At 42.1% G+C, this 19,038-nt stretch overlaps 1 protein-coding gene across 1 annotated transcript in view; it reads left to right on the plus strand.

Moving 5' to 3' along the window:
- The window catches only part of DPY19L1 (dpy-19 like C-mannosyltransferase 1), a 519,970-nt gene that overhangs the window by 233,582 nt on the left and 267,350 nt on the right, over positions 1–19,038 (plus strand). The window contains exons 9-10 of the mRNA XM_085607487.1: positions 13,949–14,048; positions 17,978–18,055. Coding sequence (XP_085463613.1) covers positions 13,949–14,048; positions 17,978–18,055 — 178 coding nt within the window. The remainder of the gene's footprint in view (positions 1–13,948; positions 14,049–17,977; positions 18,056–19,038) is intronic.

The following is a 19,038-nucleotide window of genomic DNA, read 5'->3' on the forward strand; positions in this document are numbered from 1 at the left end:
ACCAATAAAAGTCAAGAACTGGCAGTCACCTGTTTGGAGTCTGACAAAGGTGGAGCAGAGCAAAGTATCAGTGTAAAAGTGTACTCTACTCTCCAGCTCATTCCTTGAAAATATCCTAATTTTCCACACCCACCATCTGCAAAATACATTACAAAGCCATGTGCACATCTGAGTATGAGTGTGAAAGACACAAGGAGAACAGCTGATTCTGTTGATGCACAGAGATTAGTGATGAGTGCACTACAAAGACAAAGACCCGCCATCACTAGAGTGCGCTTCACCTTTGTCCTGCCTACCTAAACCAGTAGTGAACTGTGCTCACAGTGGCGGGCATACGTGCAATTTGAGTCTAGGTGCACAGGTTGTCTGGTGGAGGTTACTACACTTACCAGCTTCCTCTGCAGCCGCACCACATTTGCTTTAGATGCTCCCACTACCTTCATTTGACATTTTTGGATGACTCCAAAGAAGCCTAGAGACATATTTGGCTCAGACACAGCCTGAGCCAAGGGCTGTTCAATCCATGGCCGGTCTGCAGTTACAGATGTAGGTGTAGCATTGCCCCTGTTTTAAGCTATTGTGTACTGTCATTGTCCAGAAATTTACACTCCTTCCATCATCTATGTCATAAAGCAGTAATGATTTTTTTTAAAGCTGCATTTATTGACACAATAGTACAATACCATATATCGACCGCTGTAACATTCACAGTATGCAATATATCACGAGTAGACTAGAGCAACGTGTACTGTGTAAGCTGCAGAATAGAAATAAGATAAGCAGGAAGTAGCCACAGTGATCCATGTTTACATTATCTGTTTCGCCCTATGCCACCAGCTAATCACCTACATTCTAATTTTACTCCTCTTGTGATCTGACCCCAGCTGTACCGTGACTTCCTGAGTCCCTACTGTCATTGCTGTGCATTCTCACCCTTCAAGCAAGATAGGTTCTCAGGGGTTCCCAAATGTCTTTAGGGCATGACCCCAGAGGTAGCAGTGTACTAAGTATTTCTGAGTTTGTGCTGCAAGTCACTAGGTCCGTAAACCATGTGTCTACGGTGGGTGATGCACCCTTTCCCCACGCCATAGCCACTCAATGCTTACCCTAGAGCAGGGCCAGTCCAACAAATTCCCTACTGTGCTTGGGTACCAGTTTGACATGACACAGTAGTGCCTTTAAGACCTCAGGCTGCAGTGCCAGATTCACAATACTGTTTAATTTTTGGAACAGCCTGCTTCAGTATTCACCAGTTACCTTGCATTCCCATGCCAGATGTAAAAAATCAGCTTCAGGAGTGTTGCATCTTCCACATGTATCGCTGTCTCTCACCCCATATTTATACAGTCTGGCAATAGTGTAGTAGACCTGGTGGAGAAAGTTGTAATGCAGAAGTCTATTTCATGGAAACCTCTTCTGTATATTGAGAACAGTATTTCGATTGTGTGTCTGTTAGTTGTGTACCCAGTGCCATCGACCACCTTGCTCTGGAGCGATGCCCTACCTTGGTCTTGTCTCTCAGGGTTGTAGTGTAGATTGTGGTGACTATTTTTGTAGTCAGTGCGCCATTCTTCCAATCCACCGGTTCCTGAGGATAAGTGGGAAATGCCTTTCGTCGCACGTAGCCTGGCATAAAGCAATATCGCTACTGGTGTAAAGCAGCCTTTCGAAAAATATTCCTCAAGGGTTGTGAATACCTCCCCACCCATTGAAATCTCCCAGTGTCTGGATTTGTCTGTCTTGTCTTTGCTGTACCGTCAATAGTTCACTAGTAATTGGCGGTTTGGGGTTAGTGTATAGTGTAATGTGCGGGGAATACACAATGTCTATGCCAGTAAGTCTGGCTACTTGTGCCCATGCTGTGCATTGCACTACCTGAATGTCAGGCCCTGGTCTCGCCAGAGGTTGCACGATAGCAGTATATAAGCTTATGGTGTTTTGCTAATCCCAGTTCTAAGTTTCAGTGTGGTACTTGCCGGAAATTATAGAACCAGTTTGTGGCAAACTGCGCTTGAGCTATGTAGTAGTATATTTGCAAATGTGGTATGGCAAATTTCAATATTTTTGACATCGATTTTACTTACCTCGGCGTTCTTCTTCCACGATACTCTTGACTCATTATCCATGACATTTGTTATTTCTACTTCGATATTATGTCTCTGCTCCGAGAATGAGGTACTATGTATTATTCCCCATGTCCCTCCCCTTTTCCGTTTAGTTTTTTCCCCACTCTTACTCATCCTTTCTCAGTGTTTCTTCTTCTCCTTGGGTGCCTTATTTTTGTATTTTGGGCTGGCCATGCAGCAGATTCACAAGTTTCTGTTCTAACCTTTTGCATGAACTCCTTCAAAAACATTGTAAAGTAACCATCCCAATGTTTGCTCTCATCCTCGGCAAGCTAATTTCATGAAACGATGGAAAACCCAATGCTGAGTTTCTAACAGTGCTTTTTGGGATGGGGAGGGCAGTTAGCTAATAAAATAGCCTGCATCCTTTTCTGTGTGGAACTTGTAGGTCACCGGTTTATATTTCAACCCTGTGATCCTTACATATAAAATAATGTGTCAATCATTTTTTTTGTGTTTGGCACGTTTTAAAGAGAGCAAACTCAAAACCCAGAAGATTGTCTTTAATACGTCATGCACCACAAAACATTGAACAGAACTATTTACAAGGACAATGCCATATGGTCTTTCTATGATCAGCACCATGAGAAGCCACATAAATACAACAAATCCATAGCAAACATGCACCCAAAATGATGACAAAGCTTAAAAGCACTTGCCTCCAAGAAAAGCCACACACAGACATTAATCAATAAACATTAACCCAAACTCCTCAAACATATACCCTAGTGTTTCATTTCTAAAAAATTAAGTGAAAGGGCCCTAAGTATTTCTCATTCCTCAGCTGCAGCTTGAAACGCCTACTGCTCCTCCCACTGCTGCAAAATGCTAGTAATAACGTGCTAGTTTAATACGTTAAAAAAATATATGTTATATAGTTAAATGCTCCACTGATGAATTACCAATGCAGACAAAGGGTACCACCATATGGTGAATAAATATGTGCAGCTGTTTAAAAATAAGTTCCTTTTCTGAGCCCCAGCAAACACTGGCACAAATTAAGCACTAATATACCCATTGCCATACAGTCTGCTTTCAAGGAGCCCATCTGCACGGGCCAGCAGGAAACGCCACCAGGAAACGTGACTTAATGTATCTTACACTGTAGTGTAGTTCCTATTTCCCTAATAGGCTCTGCACATTGGAATAATATACCCTTTAGATATGGCATAGTACTGAGGTCAGTATGCCCCTATTGAGTATATTAAACTTAATTAATTTGTACCAGCTAACTCAGAGGCCACTAGAAACTCCTTGTAAACAAGAAGGGATTAGTTACTGGCAACCGCATAAACATGACAACTTTGTTTCCCTTTAGAATCGGAATACTCTCAGAATCGTGGAAACAGGTAACAGTTTCACTCAGCTAATCGTGCATGCTTAGTTTCTTCAGAGTTACACAGAAAGAATAGACAGGCGTTTCAATAAAAGGATTTATTGAACAGTCTTGTTACTCATTTAAGAGATATGAGCTATTACAATCACAAGACAGTATGCGAGATAGATTATGTACAGCGTAAGCAGTAGAAAGAAATAATCCTGCGCTAGAATTATCATGTAGCTATGACACATATATTCATATACATAAATAACATAAATAACATAAGCTAAAAAAGCGAGTACTCATAAGATGCTTCTCTAACTAGTTCTACCCCAGTGTACCTAACTTATAGTACAAGGTAAGAAGTAGGTGATGTATTCTATAGTATGGTATGCTAAGTTTAGTATGTCAAGAGTCCCTCTAGGTTCTAGTCAGCTCCATACGTTGCGAATGAGAGAGGTGGTAATCTCTTTCCGGGTCTCGAACTCTAACACCCCGCGAAGGGAGTCAGAACACTGGAAGCTGGATTCTCTGCGAGCAGGGATGACAGCGTCTCTTGTCAGTGCGTCAGGCCGGGACATGGGCTCCTCTAAAGTTGAGGTCTCCTCCTACTTGTTTGGGCAAGGGAAGGTATATTTATACCTGGTAGGTGCCTTGGAATGTTAGCATTGACATAAAGTCGGGCAGAGGAAGACGTCAGGAAGGAACCCTTAAGGAATAGCGGTTCATGCATACTAAATGAGTTCTTGGAGAAATCAATAATCCTGTGCCAGGGGCACTCCCAAGAGCTTAAGGGTCTGGTTTTTAAGAACTCGTTGTGACGTTGGGGTGGACGGATGTAGGTGACCATGCCTGTACTTGGATAGCATGGCTAATGCCTAAATAAGGACTGGGATCTTATGCCTATATAAGGCAATGCGAATTGTGCCTATATAAGGACATGTATCATGAAAACCTATACACGGACACCTAAAGCGGAATACAACAACACAAGTACAAACACTCGCTCTCTTCTGTACTGCTCACTAGGGATTTGTTGCTATGTCTTGACATTTAAATCTCCTTAGATCCATATACTTCCTAGGGAATTCCTAACCCACAGAGAACACTATTTGAACCATCACCACACACAAATGTACCCTAGCTCACACTTTCCACACACAAACCAACAAACTATTTACATCTGCTAGCTATGGGCATATCTACTGACTTAAAAAACGTAATAAATTGGTAAAGCCTGCTCGCCTCACCCTTCGCACACCAAATCAGAGATGCATACTATACATAACACAATACCCTCGACATCATCTTTGAGCAAAATCTGGCTCTGGACTACAGTTGACCCATCAGACTCATTCTGGACATCAGTCATAGGCTGCCAAAAGCCCTAAGTGGCAATACCATTGGCAGAATGTGCACTATAAAATAATCACGATGGGGCTTATTACGATGGTGGGCGTACATCAGTCCGCCCGCCATCATTGCGGTGCCGGGACTGCCCGCCGGTAAGGCGGCGGTCCCGCTGTGTGAATCAGGATGTGCCCGCTACTATGGTGGGCGCATCCAGTGCCCTGATCATTGCGAATGGTGCTGCTGTTTGCAGCACCGTTCGCAATGTTCAAAGGCCATGTGGTGCATTTCCATGAACAACGTGGCAGGCACCACGTGGTGACTGCCACCTTGTGCATGGAAATATAAGGGGGTACCATGGGTACCCTCCCAGTGCACAGACAACCTCTCCTCACACTTAGGGGTCCGCAACGGGCCCTAGAACCCAGCCTCCGCCAGTCTTTCCATGGCTGACGCCAGCATTGTAATCTGGCATGCGGTGCCTGCTAGGCACCGCTACCATTACAACCATGCTGACCACTCTGCTGTGACGATTGCCGTGGCAGAAGCGTGGAGGGCAGTCTTTGTGACCGCCATGGTCACAATGCGATTCCCCCGCCATCCTAATGTGGTGGGGGGGAAATGGGAGTCAGATGGCGGAGGGACTGCCATCGCTGTCCCAGCGGTGGCGGTCTCTCCGCCATTGTAATGAGCCCCTATGTGTGAGTCTCAGAAACGCTGGGATTCTCTACAACCTCACTGCTGAAGACATCCAAATATACATGAAAATCTCATCCCCGAAAGATGTTGCACTTATTCGCAAAACAATATTAAAGATTGAAAACTGGATATCCAACCACCATTTAAAACTCAACCCAACTAAACAGAATTTCTTTTGGTCTCTCCTCCGAAAGCAAAAACTCCAGTACAACAATGGATGGCTTATCTCCCCTCCCTGTATCGCTGCCATGTCATTGCCCATAGTGCCAGATTTCACTTCATCACCCTTGATAATCATCTCAATCTTCACAGCCAAATCGCATCCATGGCCAACAGCACACAACACCAACTTAGGCAAATTTGGGCCATACACAATTGATTCCGGAACAAGAACTGAAAACAGTAGTGCAGGCTCTCGTTCTCTCAAGACTAGAGTATGGAATTGCCCTTCTCTCAGGCATTCCCAAAATTCACCTAGGTCCACCGAAAGCAACACTACATGATGCTGCATGCTTCATTTTAGGTCTCAATTCATCTGACCTCATTTCCTCTGCCCTGCTAACCCTCAATGACTCCCCATTGAAGCGCGGGTCCAATTCAAAATTGCTTGCATTACCCACAGAGTGCTGCACTCTTTTTCACAGTCTCATCTAAATGAGAAACTACAAATCTCTGAGGAAGTAGGGGTTCCAGAAAGGCCGATTCCCGGCTCCTGGAAACCCCACCTTCAGTCAAGAATGATACATGAACCATTATTTCTCTGGTTGTGCCACTTCAAAAAGGACCTCAAGCTTCTCCTGTTTAACAGGCATCTTGTTTATCACTCTCGCCCAGGCTTAAGTACTCTTTCCACTGCGATCTGAACTACCTTCATTATATGAATCAATGCTTTAACTGTGTATGTCCTCTGCCCAGCTGCTGTAACTGTCTCTTGTAGTAACTCCTGCAAACATCTACCAATGTAAACATCCAAGCTTAATTACTATTAACTGTAACTTCTTGTAACCCAGGTATCCTGCTTGTTGTAAAGCACTCGGATGGCTTCAGGCCATGTCCACGCTAGATAAAATTACAAAAATTAAAAAAGTAAAAAATTAAACCAAGGGTCCTTTGGCACTGTGTGAAAAAGTATAACCAAGATCGCGAAAAGCAATGAATTGGCAGCAAAGCAATGGTAAAATTGGTGTATTTTTGATACAGCCACTGCGTTTAAAAAAAAACCTTTCAGCCATGCTGCACAGCAGCGCACTGCTATACAGTACGATTAAAAGATATTGACAAAGTCAATAGCTCTTGCATAGTCAGAACCTAATGGCTTTGCCAATGCTTGTTTGATAATCCTGTTCACTTTCAGTCATTAAGCCAACAAAGGTTACTACTCTCACACTTTGATAATCGGGTTCACTGTTAGTCACTAAGACAGCAATGGTGACCACTCTCAAACTTTCCCCAAAATGAATGCCAATTCTCAATCTGCAAATGGATATCCTAAAGTCATGCTTGAACGTCCTTGAGAGAAGATATGACTTTTACCTAAGCTTCATCTCTTAATGACATTGATCCAACCACTTTTTATTTCTCTGGTGCAAACATCACCGCTTTCCAGATCAGCTACCTTGATCCTTTGTTTATTTTACCATGCCCTAATCTGGTCCAAATTATGAAATTTCCTTTGAATCACAGGTGTCCACTAGGCTTTGCTTAACTTGGGGATTGGGGAGGTAGGAGAGTGTTTTATGGTCCAGTGGTCTCTACTGATTCCATAGATATAATGGGGTCCATTACGATGGCTGGCCCGCAGCGGAGCACGGGACCGACCGTCGATGTTGCGGCGGCCCCGCAATGCAAATTATGATGCGCCCGCCACACTGGCAGGCGCATCCTGGGCCTTTTACATTGTGTGTGGAACTGCTGGCTGCAGCCCCGCCTGCAATGTAAAAGGATTGTGCACAGCATTGCCATGCACTACATGGCAGGCACCACATGGTGCGTGGTGCCTGCAATGAGGTGGGTACCATAGGTACCCCCCATGTGCACCCCCACCCTCCCAACACCCTGGGGGCCCGCAACACCCCCAACATCGAGGACCGCATGCCTTTCCATAGCTGCATCGCCGCCATGGAAAGGACAATTTCCGCTCACATCATAATATGGATGGCAGTGTCTAGCAGACACCGCAACCATATTGTGTCCCTTTTCCGCCCGATCGACAATTCGACTGGCGGAAAAGCAGTGGAAAAGCAGTGGACGGTCTTCCTGTCTGCCGCAGTGCCCCCGCCATATTAGTATGGCGGGGGCACTGCGGCAGACAGGAAAACCGTCCACTGCTTTTCCGCCAGTCGAATTGTCGATCGGGCGGAAAAGGGACACAATATGGTTGCGGTGTCTGCAAGACACTGCCATCCATATTATGATGTGAGCGGAAATTGTCCATACTAATATGGCGGGGGAGAACCAGGGACATTTGGCGGGTGGATCGCCACCGCCGGGCCGGTGGTAGACACCGCAGGTCCGGCGGTGGGGATCCGCCTGCCATGGTAATAGGCCCCTATGTGTGGTGATACCCTGAATCTTCCGTCCCATTTATATTGTTAGTTAAATTTTGTTAGTCTGGGCGAACAGCTTTTTTGTGGTGCATTCTGAAGTGAAGAATATACAGAAGAGGACCTTATCAAGTCTGTTAGTTCTCTGCATTAAAATCTGCTGTTCCTTGTGCAAAAAATAGCCTCTGAAAGCCCATTCCACCAGGCTAAGGCTACATCCAGTGCGTGGAGTGCCCGTCCTTTTCATTTGCTAGGCTGCGATGTGGGTGTGAGTGTATTTGTAAATGAAGCACTACTGTATTGACAGCCAAGTCTGGCAAAAAGAACATTTTGCTTGGTCAGTCCTGCAAGCTGTTTTGGTCTGAGTCCACTCCACAGACCCTCGACCTTTCTAAGGTGAGAAATGTGTGTTTAAAGGTATCTTTCAGAGAAGAAGATACTTAACCATTGATAATGTTCTTTCTTTCTAATCGGTTTCCTCACTGCCCTCCCACCTCCTTTTTCTGTGGAGTGGACTATTTTTTACTTTTAAAAAGTTCCCAAGTTAGTATTCATCACAGTGTTACCAAGGATTGTTTACGCTGCGTCTGTGGGCGTGGAAACGAAAATTGTCAAGAAACTGACATCAGCGCTTAGGAGTGGAGCTTATATTTACATCTTATTCATCACTTCCTGAGTGGTGTGAAGTTAACGCCGAGCCGCACAGCATGCAAGAGCACTGCTATGACAATGCTTTCCTGATCCAGTCTATTACAGAAGGTAAGTAACTTGTTCATAAAGAGAATTTGTTTTTTTTAATAGTGAAACTACTAGTCCCCTTATGCATTTTGTTGTGAATTACATTACAGTTGTGAAGTTGCTAAAATTCACTAATATTAAAAAGATAAAAAGCAGTCCTATTATCTGAACCCTTTTAGTGACTGCAAAAGAACAGCCATTTTTCTAGAAACACCTTTGCTACTTTTATATTTAAAAATAAAAACGTGAATTATAACTGAGTCTTGTTGAAAGGAGAGTTTAACTTCTATGAATGCGAATTTAGGATTTAGCCACAGTCATTTGATTAAACAATTTAACACTATAGCATATATAAATCTCTTATGAGACAGAGAGACATACTGTATACAAAACATAACAAGCTTTAAAGTGGTTTATTAATAGTTCAGCGAGGGTCCTGACAACTTGCTAGGTAAGATGAGCCCCTAACTTCCTACTCCCTTGGTGTAGGACCCCCAAATTATTTATTTAATGCTTTTATTTCACGAATATCAGACCCTACAGCATCAGCGAGCTTTACATATAACAACAAAATAATATTGTACACGTATACACAGGGCAGTCTTTGGGAGGCATAGAACGAGGGCAACATAATACATAATAAAAGCAATCATAGTCTTTGGCAAGGGTAGTCCCAAAAACTGCATAAAAATCTAAATATCCTGTGTAATTGGAAGCACGCTGTAATGGCAACCTCACACACGCATATCATGGCTATGTCCTACAGGAGTGAGGGACTCAGCCCATTCTGTGATCCCTGGGGTGGCCAATCATATTCATTCTTAACAGGAGTCAGTCTGAGTCCATGATTCCAGTTTGATGTAAGGAAGATTATCTTGTCCTTACCCTTACGCACACCTAGTGGTCTGCTTGTGGTGCGGTGTGGCTTTGGAGGAAAGTATTAAGAAAGAAGACTTTAAAGTGTATTTTAAATACTGGTTAGGGAGGACAGCATCTGAATTTTCAGGAGAATTTTAGGAGCACATCCAGAAAAGGACTGGTCCAAGGTTAATTTTTTCCTGGATATTCGAATTTCAGGCAGTAGTGAATTATTTTTTTTCTGCTGTTGTTATTCTTTACAGAGCTTTATTTTCTTAGCTAGGTAATGTGATTTGATTAAAGTGAATGAGTTTATGTTCAAGGCCATCGTCTTTAAACATGGATCTCCCTTCAACAGGCAGGCAGTTTAAGGAACACAAGATCGGAGTGATTCCGTCACATGGTTTTACCCTGAGGCCAGTTTTCATCGGTTTAGTGTGTGTTTTGGGGACTGGATTAGAATGGTATTCCCATAGTCCAATCTTAATGGCACCATAGCATGTATCACTGTTTCAGGTCATTGCCAGGTAAGAATAGTTTGACACCTCGGATCACTTGGCATTCTGGCAGATGGTAGCAGGGCAGCCTTTGAAGGTAGTAGTGGTTAACCATTCTTCAGCTGGTGTCGGGGATGCATTAGGAGATCAAAGAAGAAATTCAGTCTATTGGGGATTGAAGTTAAACAGTGCAGGAACTAGAACAGACCTTTTGGAAACCCCTTGGGAGACTTTTACAGAGTTTAAGAATGCATGGTCTACTTTAATCACTTGTGAACGTTCTCCAAGTAGGACTTTAACCAATCTAGAACTTTCCTTTCTAGGCCCATGCGGTAATTCCCTAGGCAGATAAGAATCTCATGATTGACCTATTGAATGCTGCTGAGATTCCAAGTAATAGAGTCTCAGTTATCCATATTTCTGACTGCATCATCTCGTTGTTTGTAGGGGGGCTGCCTTTGAGCTCTGCCCTCCTCAAAACCATGACCGAAGCTTATTGATCAGATTGTTGTGTATTATAGATATATTAGGTTGGTATTTGACGCAGCACTCTAGTATTTTGGCCAAGAATGGGAGTCCTGACACCAAATAGGAGGATGTTGAGGTCCTTACTCTATTTGTAAGGGAAAAGGTAGAAGTCAGAACATTTTGATATCATAAGGTGATCAGTTGGTTATCAAAAACATTAATAAACAATATAAAGAACACAGTTAGGCTGGTTGGTTTGTATTTTTGCTTTCTTGTCTTTTATTTTCATTATTTTCCGTTTCAATATTCAGTTTTTCCCATATGGCTTCCAGGCCTAAGGCTTTTTCAAGGCGCGCATGTAAGGAATGCTTTTTGATATAAAGTGTGGATTAAGGCATTAGAGAGATGGTTAGGATCGTTGGTCCTGAAACTTCTAGAAAACTGCTTCTGCACCAAGTAATTGGTAAGATCACAGATATCCATATTGTTATCACAGAATTATAAAATTAGTCCTTCTGTGGCCTAAGCAGCAAACATGAGTCTTCAGTTTTAAGCGTCAAAACTCAATCTTCCTGGCTGCCCTTCAGCGATCAGTGGCAGTCAAGCAGTTGTGGCTACCAACTCCTCAAGGCAGGCTTCTTCAGCTTTTTTGATCCTGTAGCTGTAGCAGGAAGTCAGTCAACTGACTTTTGGAGTCCCTTCTGTCTGGCCTCAGGAACTACTTTTCCTCAAGCAGAGCACCACAGGCACAGTCCTCTCTTTGCTAGCCCAAGGATCAGATGGTACAATACAGTGTTTGGTACAGACTCACTTTGCTAGGTCCAGGGAACAGCGGGCAGTCCTTATTTGGTCCTCTCACCAGTACAGACAGGTCTGGGTGCTAGTGGTGCCAATGTTAAGCCCAGAACTTCTACTCGTGGTTGCAGTTACTATTAGTCAGTGGGCTATGAGGTCCCTTCCCACCTGATGACGACTTCTTGAAAAGTGTGGCCTCTAGCTATTCCAGAATGCAATATTCTGTCCACTCCCAAGATGGCAGAACACCTCTCTCGATGTGTGGAGCTTGGTAGTTCACCCTAGAGATGTGGCTACATGAAGGCTAACACGCCCACAAGAAAAATGGTTTGGCAACTATTTCCCGTTCCTTGCCTCCCAACACCAACCTGTCTACCAGAACAAAAGAGCAGCCCCACTCATGTTTGTCCATCTTTTGCCCTTTAACTGCATCTTCCCCTTTGACGGTTGGCTTTTAGGCTCACACCTTTTTTAGCCTTCCTGCCAGGGAGAGTTAACACCTCTTCCAACAGCATGCCCTTTGTGTTCCTTCCTGCGAGCCCTTCACTCCTTCCCTCAGGAGGGCAAAAGGATGTCTCATGGCCAGCAGCTGTAAATAGTTACTGGAAAACGTGTGCAACTAAGTGGCATCTTTCTAAAGTTACAACTGACTTTAAAGTTACATTAAATTCGACTTGGGCTTCATGTCAAGTTTGATGCAACAATTCTTTTGTTATCTTGATGAACCAAATTTAGTAGTCCCATTCAGAAGATAGCACAGCTGAGTTGTCAATGTGTAACCCTGTACTCGCTAATACAGCGACTATCCTTTCCACAGCAAAACCAATACTTTTGGGGGGGGTTGCTATTAGGACTCATAAAAACATAAAACCTGCTTTTTCATATACAACACCCTGCATAAGGTTTGATGGGCCTGCCTTACTGGTGACCTATATACATTAAAAATGAAGTGCTTTACTTTGACATTAGTTTAAAGAGAAACGTCTAGTTAGCCATTTGAAAACTACTCTACCAGCTGGAAATCACAGGTTTGGAGCCTTACTTTGCTGTGTCACACTTGTGGTGGCACATAAATGCTGCAGTCCATGAGGGACACTTTAACTTACAGGCCCTGGATAACCCTGGTACCATATAATGGGGAATTCTAAGTAAGTTAACTTATACTAATTGTGGGTGAGCCAATCGGGTATATACCTTTTAATGGTCATAGTACTAGCACTAAGGTCTGGTTAGCAGACCTCAGTGCACCTTCAGAGTAAAAAAACCAGCAGCGGCAGCCCAAAACTCTGTGATGAGCATGCAAAAATAGACATTTTCTTTCCTCTTCACATCCACTAACCTCTGAATGACCCCTATAGCTCTTGGAAAGCAATATTTAATTAAAAAAACATTTACTTTGGAAGTACAGCAATCACAAAATTAAAAAAGGGGTGTCCTCTGTGATTTTTTTTTAAATAAAACCTTTTACACATCTGATCACATGGTCACCGCCAAACTGGTGGCTACAGAATGTTAGCACAAAAAATCATTAGAGGTTAATAGTGTTTGCAATTTCCTAAGACAATTTATTGTAATTTTTTAGAAAAACAGGGAAAGACTCGATTAAAAACATTTGTGTTCAAAGATGCTTACAGAGATAATACTCCAATATTAAAAACAATTGGTCACATGAGTAATCAAATTATAAACAAAAAACACGAGAGATAAAACAGACAGTTTTCTTTGTCATTAGTGGCCACACACCAGGGTTACAATCATATACACACGTCCTGATATCTTGTAGATCATCAACATCTAGGGCGATGTCCGTGCAGCTGGGTTTATGGCAATAAAGAAAAGAGCGTCAACGCGTTTCTAAGGCTTTATTTTATTCCACCTTCTTTATCAAGACTTGAAAAAACCTCGCGTTCATTGTGAATCTATAAATATAAACACACACATATATATAAATAATAAACAATAAATCTAACAACCTCATTCAAAAGATCATAATGAAAAAACATTGGTACATATACTAAAATCTCATTCTCAAATTTTAATAAAAGAAACCAAGATCCTCACAGTCAATTGTCCATGAACCACAGTTTATACAGAAAAATGTATCTAGTGCCTTGTATCCTAGAACTTTAATCAATATAAAAAAACAAGGTGTCATCAAAGCTAATGTCAATGGACCACTGAATTCACAAGGATCAAAATTATTTTTGATGCCACAATTATAAACCACCAAGTCCCTCCGGTACCTTTTGGCCTTGTTAAAAGATCAACCAAGTTCCCTTTCACATACATTCTTCTACTATCCATACCGCTTGGTCATTCATTTGCTGCCCCATACACACACCACGCCTTGTTCTATTGCGTGTAATACATTTGTTAAACTACGACTGGTACATTTAGTAGCCGTATTTCCTGCAGTCTATCATTGTGCTTCAGATAAATATGACCACTTACTTTTCACTTTACAAATGGACGTCTCTATTTTAATGGTTTATTTGAATGTAAATATTTTCGATGTGTATCTCGTAACCAGTTGATTTATTCTTTTTCTTCAAGGGCTCCGGTTATTCGTACTAGAATCTGGATATTACTTTTGTTGTCTAATGTTGCATTCATGGTATCATGGCAGTTTGCACAATTTGTCCTTCTAACACAGGTAATAAAGTTCACATATTCTGTGAAATGTACATACTGTATTTGCCTTAAAAGCCTACGTGTTAAACGGAAAAAAGGTTTAAACTTGCGCTCCCACTAGTTAGTACAGTACATTAATTAAAATATTTAACATACTGTTTTCTCTGGGTGACTAACTAAACTTTTCTCTTTTCAATGCAACTCAAAATACTCAAAGAAAAAAGTTTTACCAGTTCTGTTTAATTTTTTCGGTGTCTTTCTAATTGTGATGGATTTTTTTTCTTGCAGTCAATTTTGTGAGTATCTTTTTTACATGCCAATGATTTATTTTGGTTTATATGCCTAAATGTTAGTGGCAATAGAAGATGTGTCCTTATGTGCACCTGTTGACCATATACAATAAGAATGTGATAGGAGATGCTTTTACCGCAAGTGTGGAGACTACCAGTTCCACTATCCATCAGGGCAAGGGAGCCCTGCAACTAGCCACACCTGCAGACATGCCGGCTATTAAAGTGCACCGTGTGTTCCGTGGCGCTGGACTCGTCCGGGCCAAGGTCAGGCCCATCTGCGCCCATATAAGGCTGGGCTCGGCCACCCCTCTAATAACCATTGTGGTAACTTTATCCAGATAACGCAGGTGAAAATCTCTATTCTGTTTCCCACTAATAGGGACAAACGTAAAATGAATGGATGTCCTACGCAATCATACAGAACCACATGCATTGATATTATGCTTGAGATAGTGATCGGAGTTGTAAGTAGCGAAATTACATTAACTGAACATAGGCTATCCTTCGGGCATCGTTAAGTGCCTGTTCAGTTTCATGAAATTGGCAAATGTTTTTACCAAATCGTTATCTTGCAGATATTTAAGGGATTTTATGGAACCATGCAATCAGTGGAGAGACAGAACCATAAGATTTGATATTTCATAACTTAACTTTTGAGTTGCTAAGCACAACTAATATAGAGCTCTCATTAATTACGGTGTCTGAGGTAAAAACAAGGTCTTGTGCTACCACGTTGATTTGGTCCTAATTGTCATTGAACAGCATGGTTCGTTGATGGTCTTTTTTCTGAACAACGTCTAGGTTCCTAAACTGCAGTTTAGACATTGGATGCATTGTGCAAAATTGTCTGTATGAGGTGCTTGACTAATTGTCAGATCATTTGCTGCCAAATATATTAAAAAAAACAATTCTTATAGATTTGTATAGTGCACACAGCCCACTAAATCACATCCAGCAATAATTGAAAGAGTGATGTTGGCATCCACAATTATTTGTTAAGCAGTAAAGTCATCTTAACTCTTTCTAAAAGAGAAAGAGTTCCTCCTTACACATACATAGTGGTACTTTATTCAAAGATTTGGACTCAAAAGCTGAAAACTGCGGTCATATCGAGATTAATATTTAGTCTACCTGAGAAGACAGAGGTCTGCAAAACGTAGCACCTTCTCAGGTTAGTAGAGGGAAAATTTGTGTAGGAGATAATGTTGACTTGACCCTCTCTGCAGGGTCACTCCCAAACTATTTGCCTTCACCTCTTATTTTTGCTGAATTCCTTTTTGTTGGCCTTAAGACTCTGTACACTTTACCACTGCTAACCAGTGCTAAAGTGCTCACTCCCTAAAACATGGTCAAGTTGTCTTACACCTGATTGGTATAGTTCATTTACTTATACATCCCTTGTAGAGTGGTGTACCATTTACTCAAGGCCTGTAAATTATACTAGTAGGCCTACAGCACTTGTTGGGCCACCCTCTTAAGTAGCCCCTTAGAAGTAGCCCCAGGCCTGCCTTTGCAGCCTGAACACAGTGTTAAGCAGCCAATTCGACTTGGCAATATAAACCCCTTTCTAAGCCTTAAACTTGCCTTTTAATGCATATATTACCTGTAGGTCCTCAGTAGCTCATTGTACAGGATGCATTGTAATTAAAAGGTTTGACATGTACTTTTAAGATTTACATGTCCTGGTAGTAAAAAACTCATAAATGTGTTTTTCCATACTGTGAGGCCTACCTGTCTCCTATGAGAATATTGGGTTTCATTATTACTGTCAACAAATGCTAACTTTTGATTGGGAAGAGATGGGCATCTTGTGCTGGTTATCTATGAAACTTTAGTCAAAAATCCTCTCCAATGGTAACGTCAGATTTTAAATTACAATTTTGAAAATGCTACTTTCAGAAAGTTGGCATCTTCCTGCCCTTTGCTATTTGGTACCTGCAGCCTGTCCTAGGTCACATGGCTGAGTGTAGTTGGACTTTTTAAATTCCTCCCAGACAGTCACACAATAGAGGGATTAGGTGTTGCCTGAATAGGACATCTACTGGCAGCATGAAAGGGAGGAGGTTGGCACAGCCCCACTTGCAGCTAAATAGAGTGTGCTTTGCCTTTACACAAAGAAAGTTTCACCACTGCATTGTCCCTGCAGCCAGCTTGGAGCCAGAGCAGGGGTCAGGAAACTTCAAAGGGAGTCCTAAAGAAACCTCTCCTACTTCAAAGAAGGCACCAGGTATAAAAAGGAACCCTCAGACCCACTCTTCAGTTCACTATCTGGACTTGCGGAAGGAATTTCAGAGGGCTGCCTGTTGGTGTGGCCTAGTTTGTACTCCAAAAGACAGCTTTTCTGCACCTGGAAGGATTGCTTTGCTGCCTGGAGCCTTCCTTGAACCCCCTATAGGCCTGTCCTGCTTCATCACTTGAGCCCAGTACTACCTGAGTGACACTAATGGCTAATTTGCTGACCTCCTGTTCAGAGCCACAAGGACATGACAGGCTCCCACCATCTTGAACCCACACCTGGAACCCGCCTGAGTGAGTCCTAACCCCCTACTGGTGCCCCTTCAATCCTGGGCCCTCAGTGATTGTGCTAAAGGTGCCCAGATAGCTAAAATCCAAAGTTTGGTACTTAAAACATTTTTGGCTAAAAACTGCTCTGAGAACTAAGGGAAGACCGGGACCCACTTGCTCGTCTTTTCGGCCAGATTGCATCACTGGTCTGCCTGTGTTTGCAGTAGCTCCCTCTGCGTTCTTCTCTACAGCAGCAGATCCTGTTCAGCGGTCCTTGGCCAAAAGGGATATCCTGCCTTCTGGAACTCTCATCGGCCACAGCCTCCTGGTGGAGATTGTCTGCTTCCAACAAGGAGAGGAAGTCTGAACGTAGAAATCTTCACCGTGACTTCATCCAGCAACTCCCTGACTATGACACTTCCTCCTCGGACACTACCTGCAGCCAGGCCCCACTGAACTTTACCTACCTTTTCAGAACATTTTCTTCATATTTTCTTCTAAGTCTGAAAGTAAGCGCCGCCTGGGCTTAATTCCCTTCTTGTATACGAACTGTGCTCAATCGCAGTCTGCCATATTTTTCTACTTTGACCCAGTCTTGCATGACTAGATGCCTGTGATTGCCACTTTGATATTTTAGGCACTTGTTTTTACCTTAAACTTTCAGAATTCATGACTCTGGTTTTACCAATTGCATTTTTGAGTCAAATAATTTATTTAAATGTACTCTATTGTTCTAAATTGTTGTGGGATTTGATTGCTATTTTCACGTTATTACTGTCTATATGCTTCATCAATATTTTACACATTGCCTCTAAGTTAAGCTTGACTGCTTTTGTGCCAAGCTACGAGAGAGTTAAGCCCAGGTTAATTTAGTAACGTTTGTGTTTCGCCCCAACAGGAATTGTGGTTGTTGCTTGAACAGGGATCACCCCACATTCAACCATTAACCCAATTTCTCAAAAGGTAGCATCATTATTTTAAAAATAATATTTTCACTGGCAACCAGTGAATGAACTTCCCAAGTCATTTTAAAATGTTGTTTTATGAACATCTTTGATATGTAATTTTGTAAATTCTGCTTAAATTATATCTCTGAAATAATTGAAATTCATTCGAAAATCAATCCTCATGCTTTTTCTGTTTTTGTTTGCAGATTCTATGCTTATTTGCTGTGTATGTCATCGGAATTGTGAATCCAGCAAAAATGCATGCTATTGTTCGAATACATTTGGTAAGTATTCATTTTTCTGTACAGTATGTTGGTTTGTTGATTTTTGCATTATTCAAAAAATTGTTTCCTGGGGGAATTGTCAATGCTGTGCTTCCAGTCAAATAACCCAATGTCCTTTTGGTCTTTGTTAGAGAGCTGGCATGTCTATAACATCAGACATGTCTCCCGATGAGGGTTTTTCTCCTCTCTCAATGCTCTTGAGTTCCCCGGGAATGAGTAGGGCCTGAAGGCGCCCTGTTATTCTGGAGTTCCTCGATACTGACAGTTGTTATGGGTAATATTTTCTTGTGAGGACAGCTGAATTGAATTCTGCCTCTCCTGAAACATGTGGGCACAGACATGATCATTCAGGTTTTCTTCCCACAGGGGGGTGAACACTGTACATAAAATGGCTAACAGTCAAGTATAACAGACTTTGGTGGCAAACCTATTTTAATAAGCTTACCAAATGAGGGATAAATGCAGTAGTTAGGGCTGCGCAAGTGTCATAAACATTAACACCACTCAAGAAATCAAGAAAGGACTCTGCCCCATCCTTTAAGACCTCCGTGGCATTTGGTCCAGTGAATAAGTCAAATGTGGTCGGTCTAAGAGAAGGGGCTGTTGAGGTCATGTTCCAACTGCACTAACATCTGTGTCTATGTAGGAAGCTAACACCCATGCTTTAATTGTTTAGAAATTCATTCCTTACATAGGCAAAAGTTGCAGCTTTATGTGTTCATTGTTTAGTACATTTCAGTGTTTTGTTGTGAAGAAGGTGTCAGACTTGTTCTGGTACAGCGGATTTCACTTTCTGAACACAAGAAAACAGTATTAATCTTACCATCAAATATACCCTTTTACTTTTTGGGCTTCACCTATCTTAAAAGTCCTACTGTAAAAGTTAGTGGATGTTTACAAACGTATACATGGTGTGTATTCAATATAAATTTGCTTGTAGTTTCATGCACAAGACTTGCATTAAGATTTGCTCTTGCCTTAGG

The sequence above is a fragment of the Triturus cristatus genome, chromosome 5_2, assembly GCF_964204655.1.
Source record: "Triturus cristatus chromosome 5_2, aTriCri1.1, whole genome shotgun sequence".
Classification (NCBI taxonomy): Eukaryota; Metazoa; Chordata; class Amphibia; order Caudata; family Salamandridae; genus Triturus; species Triturus cristatus.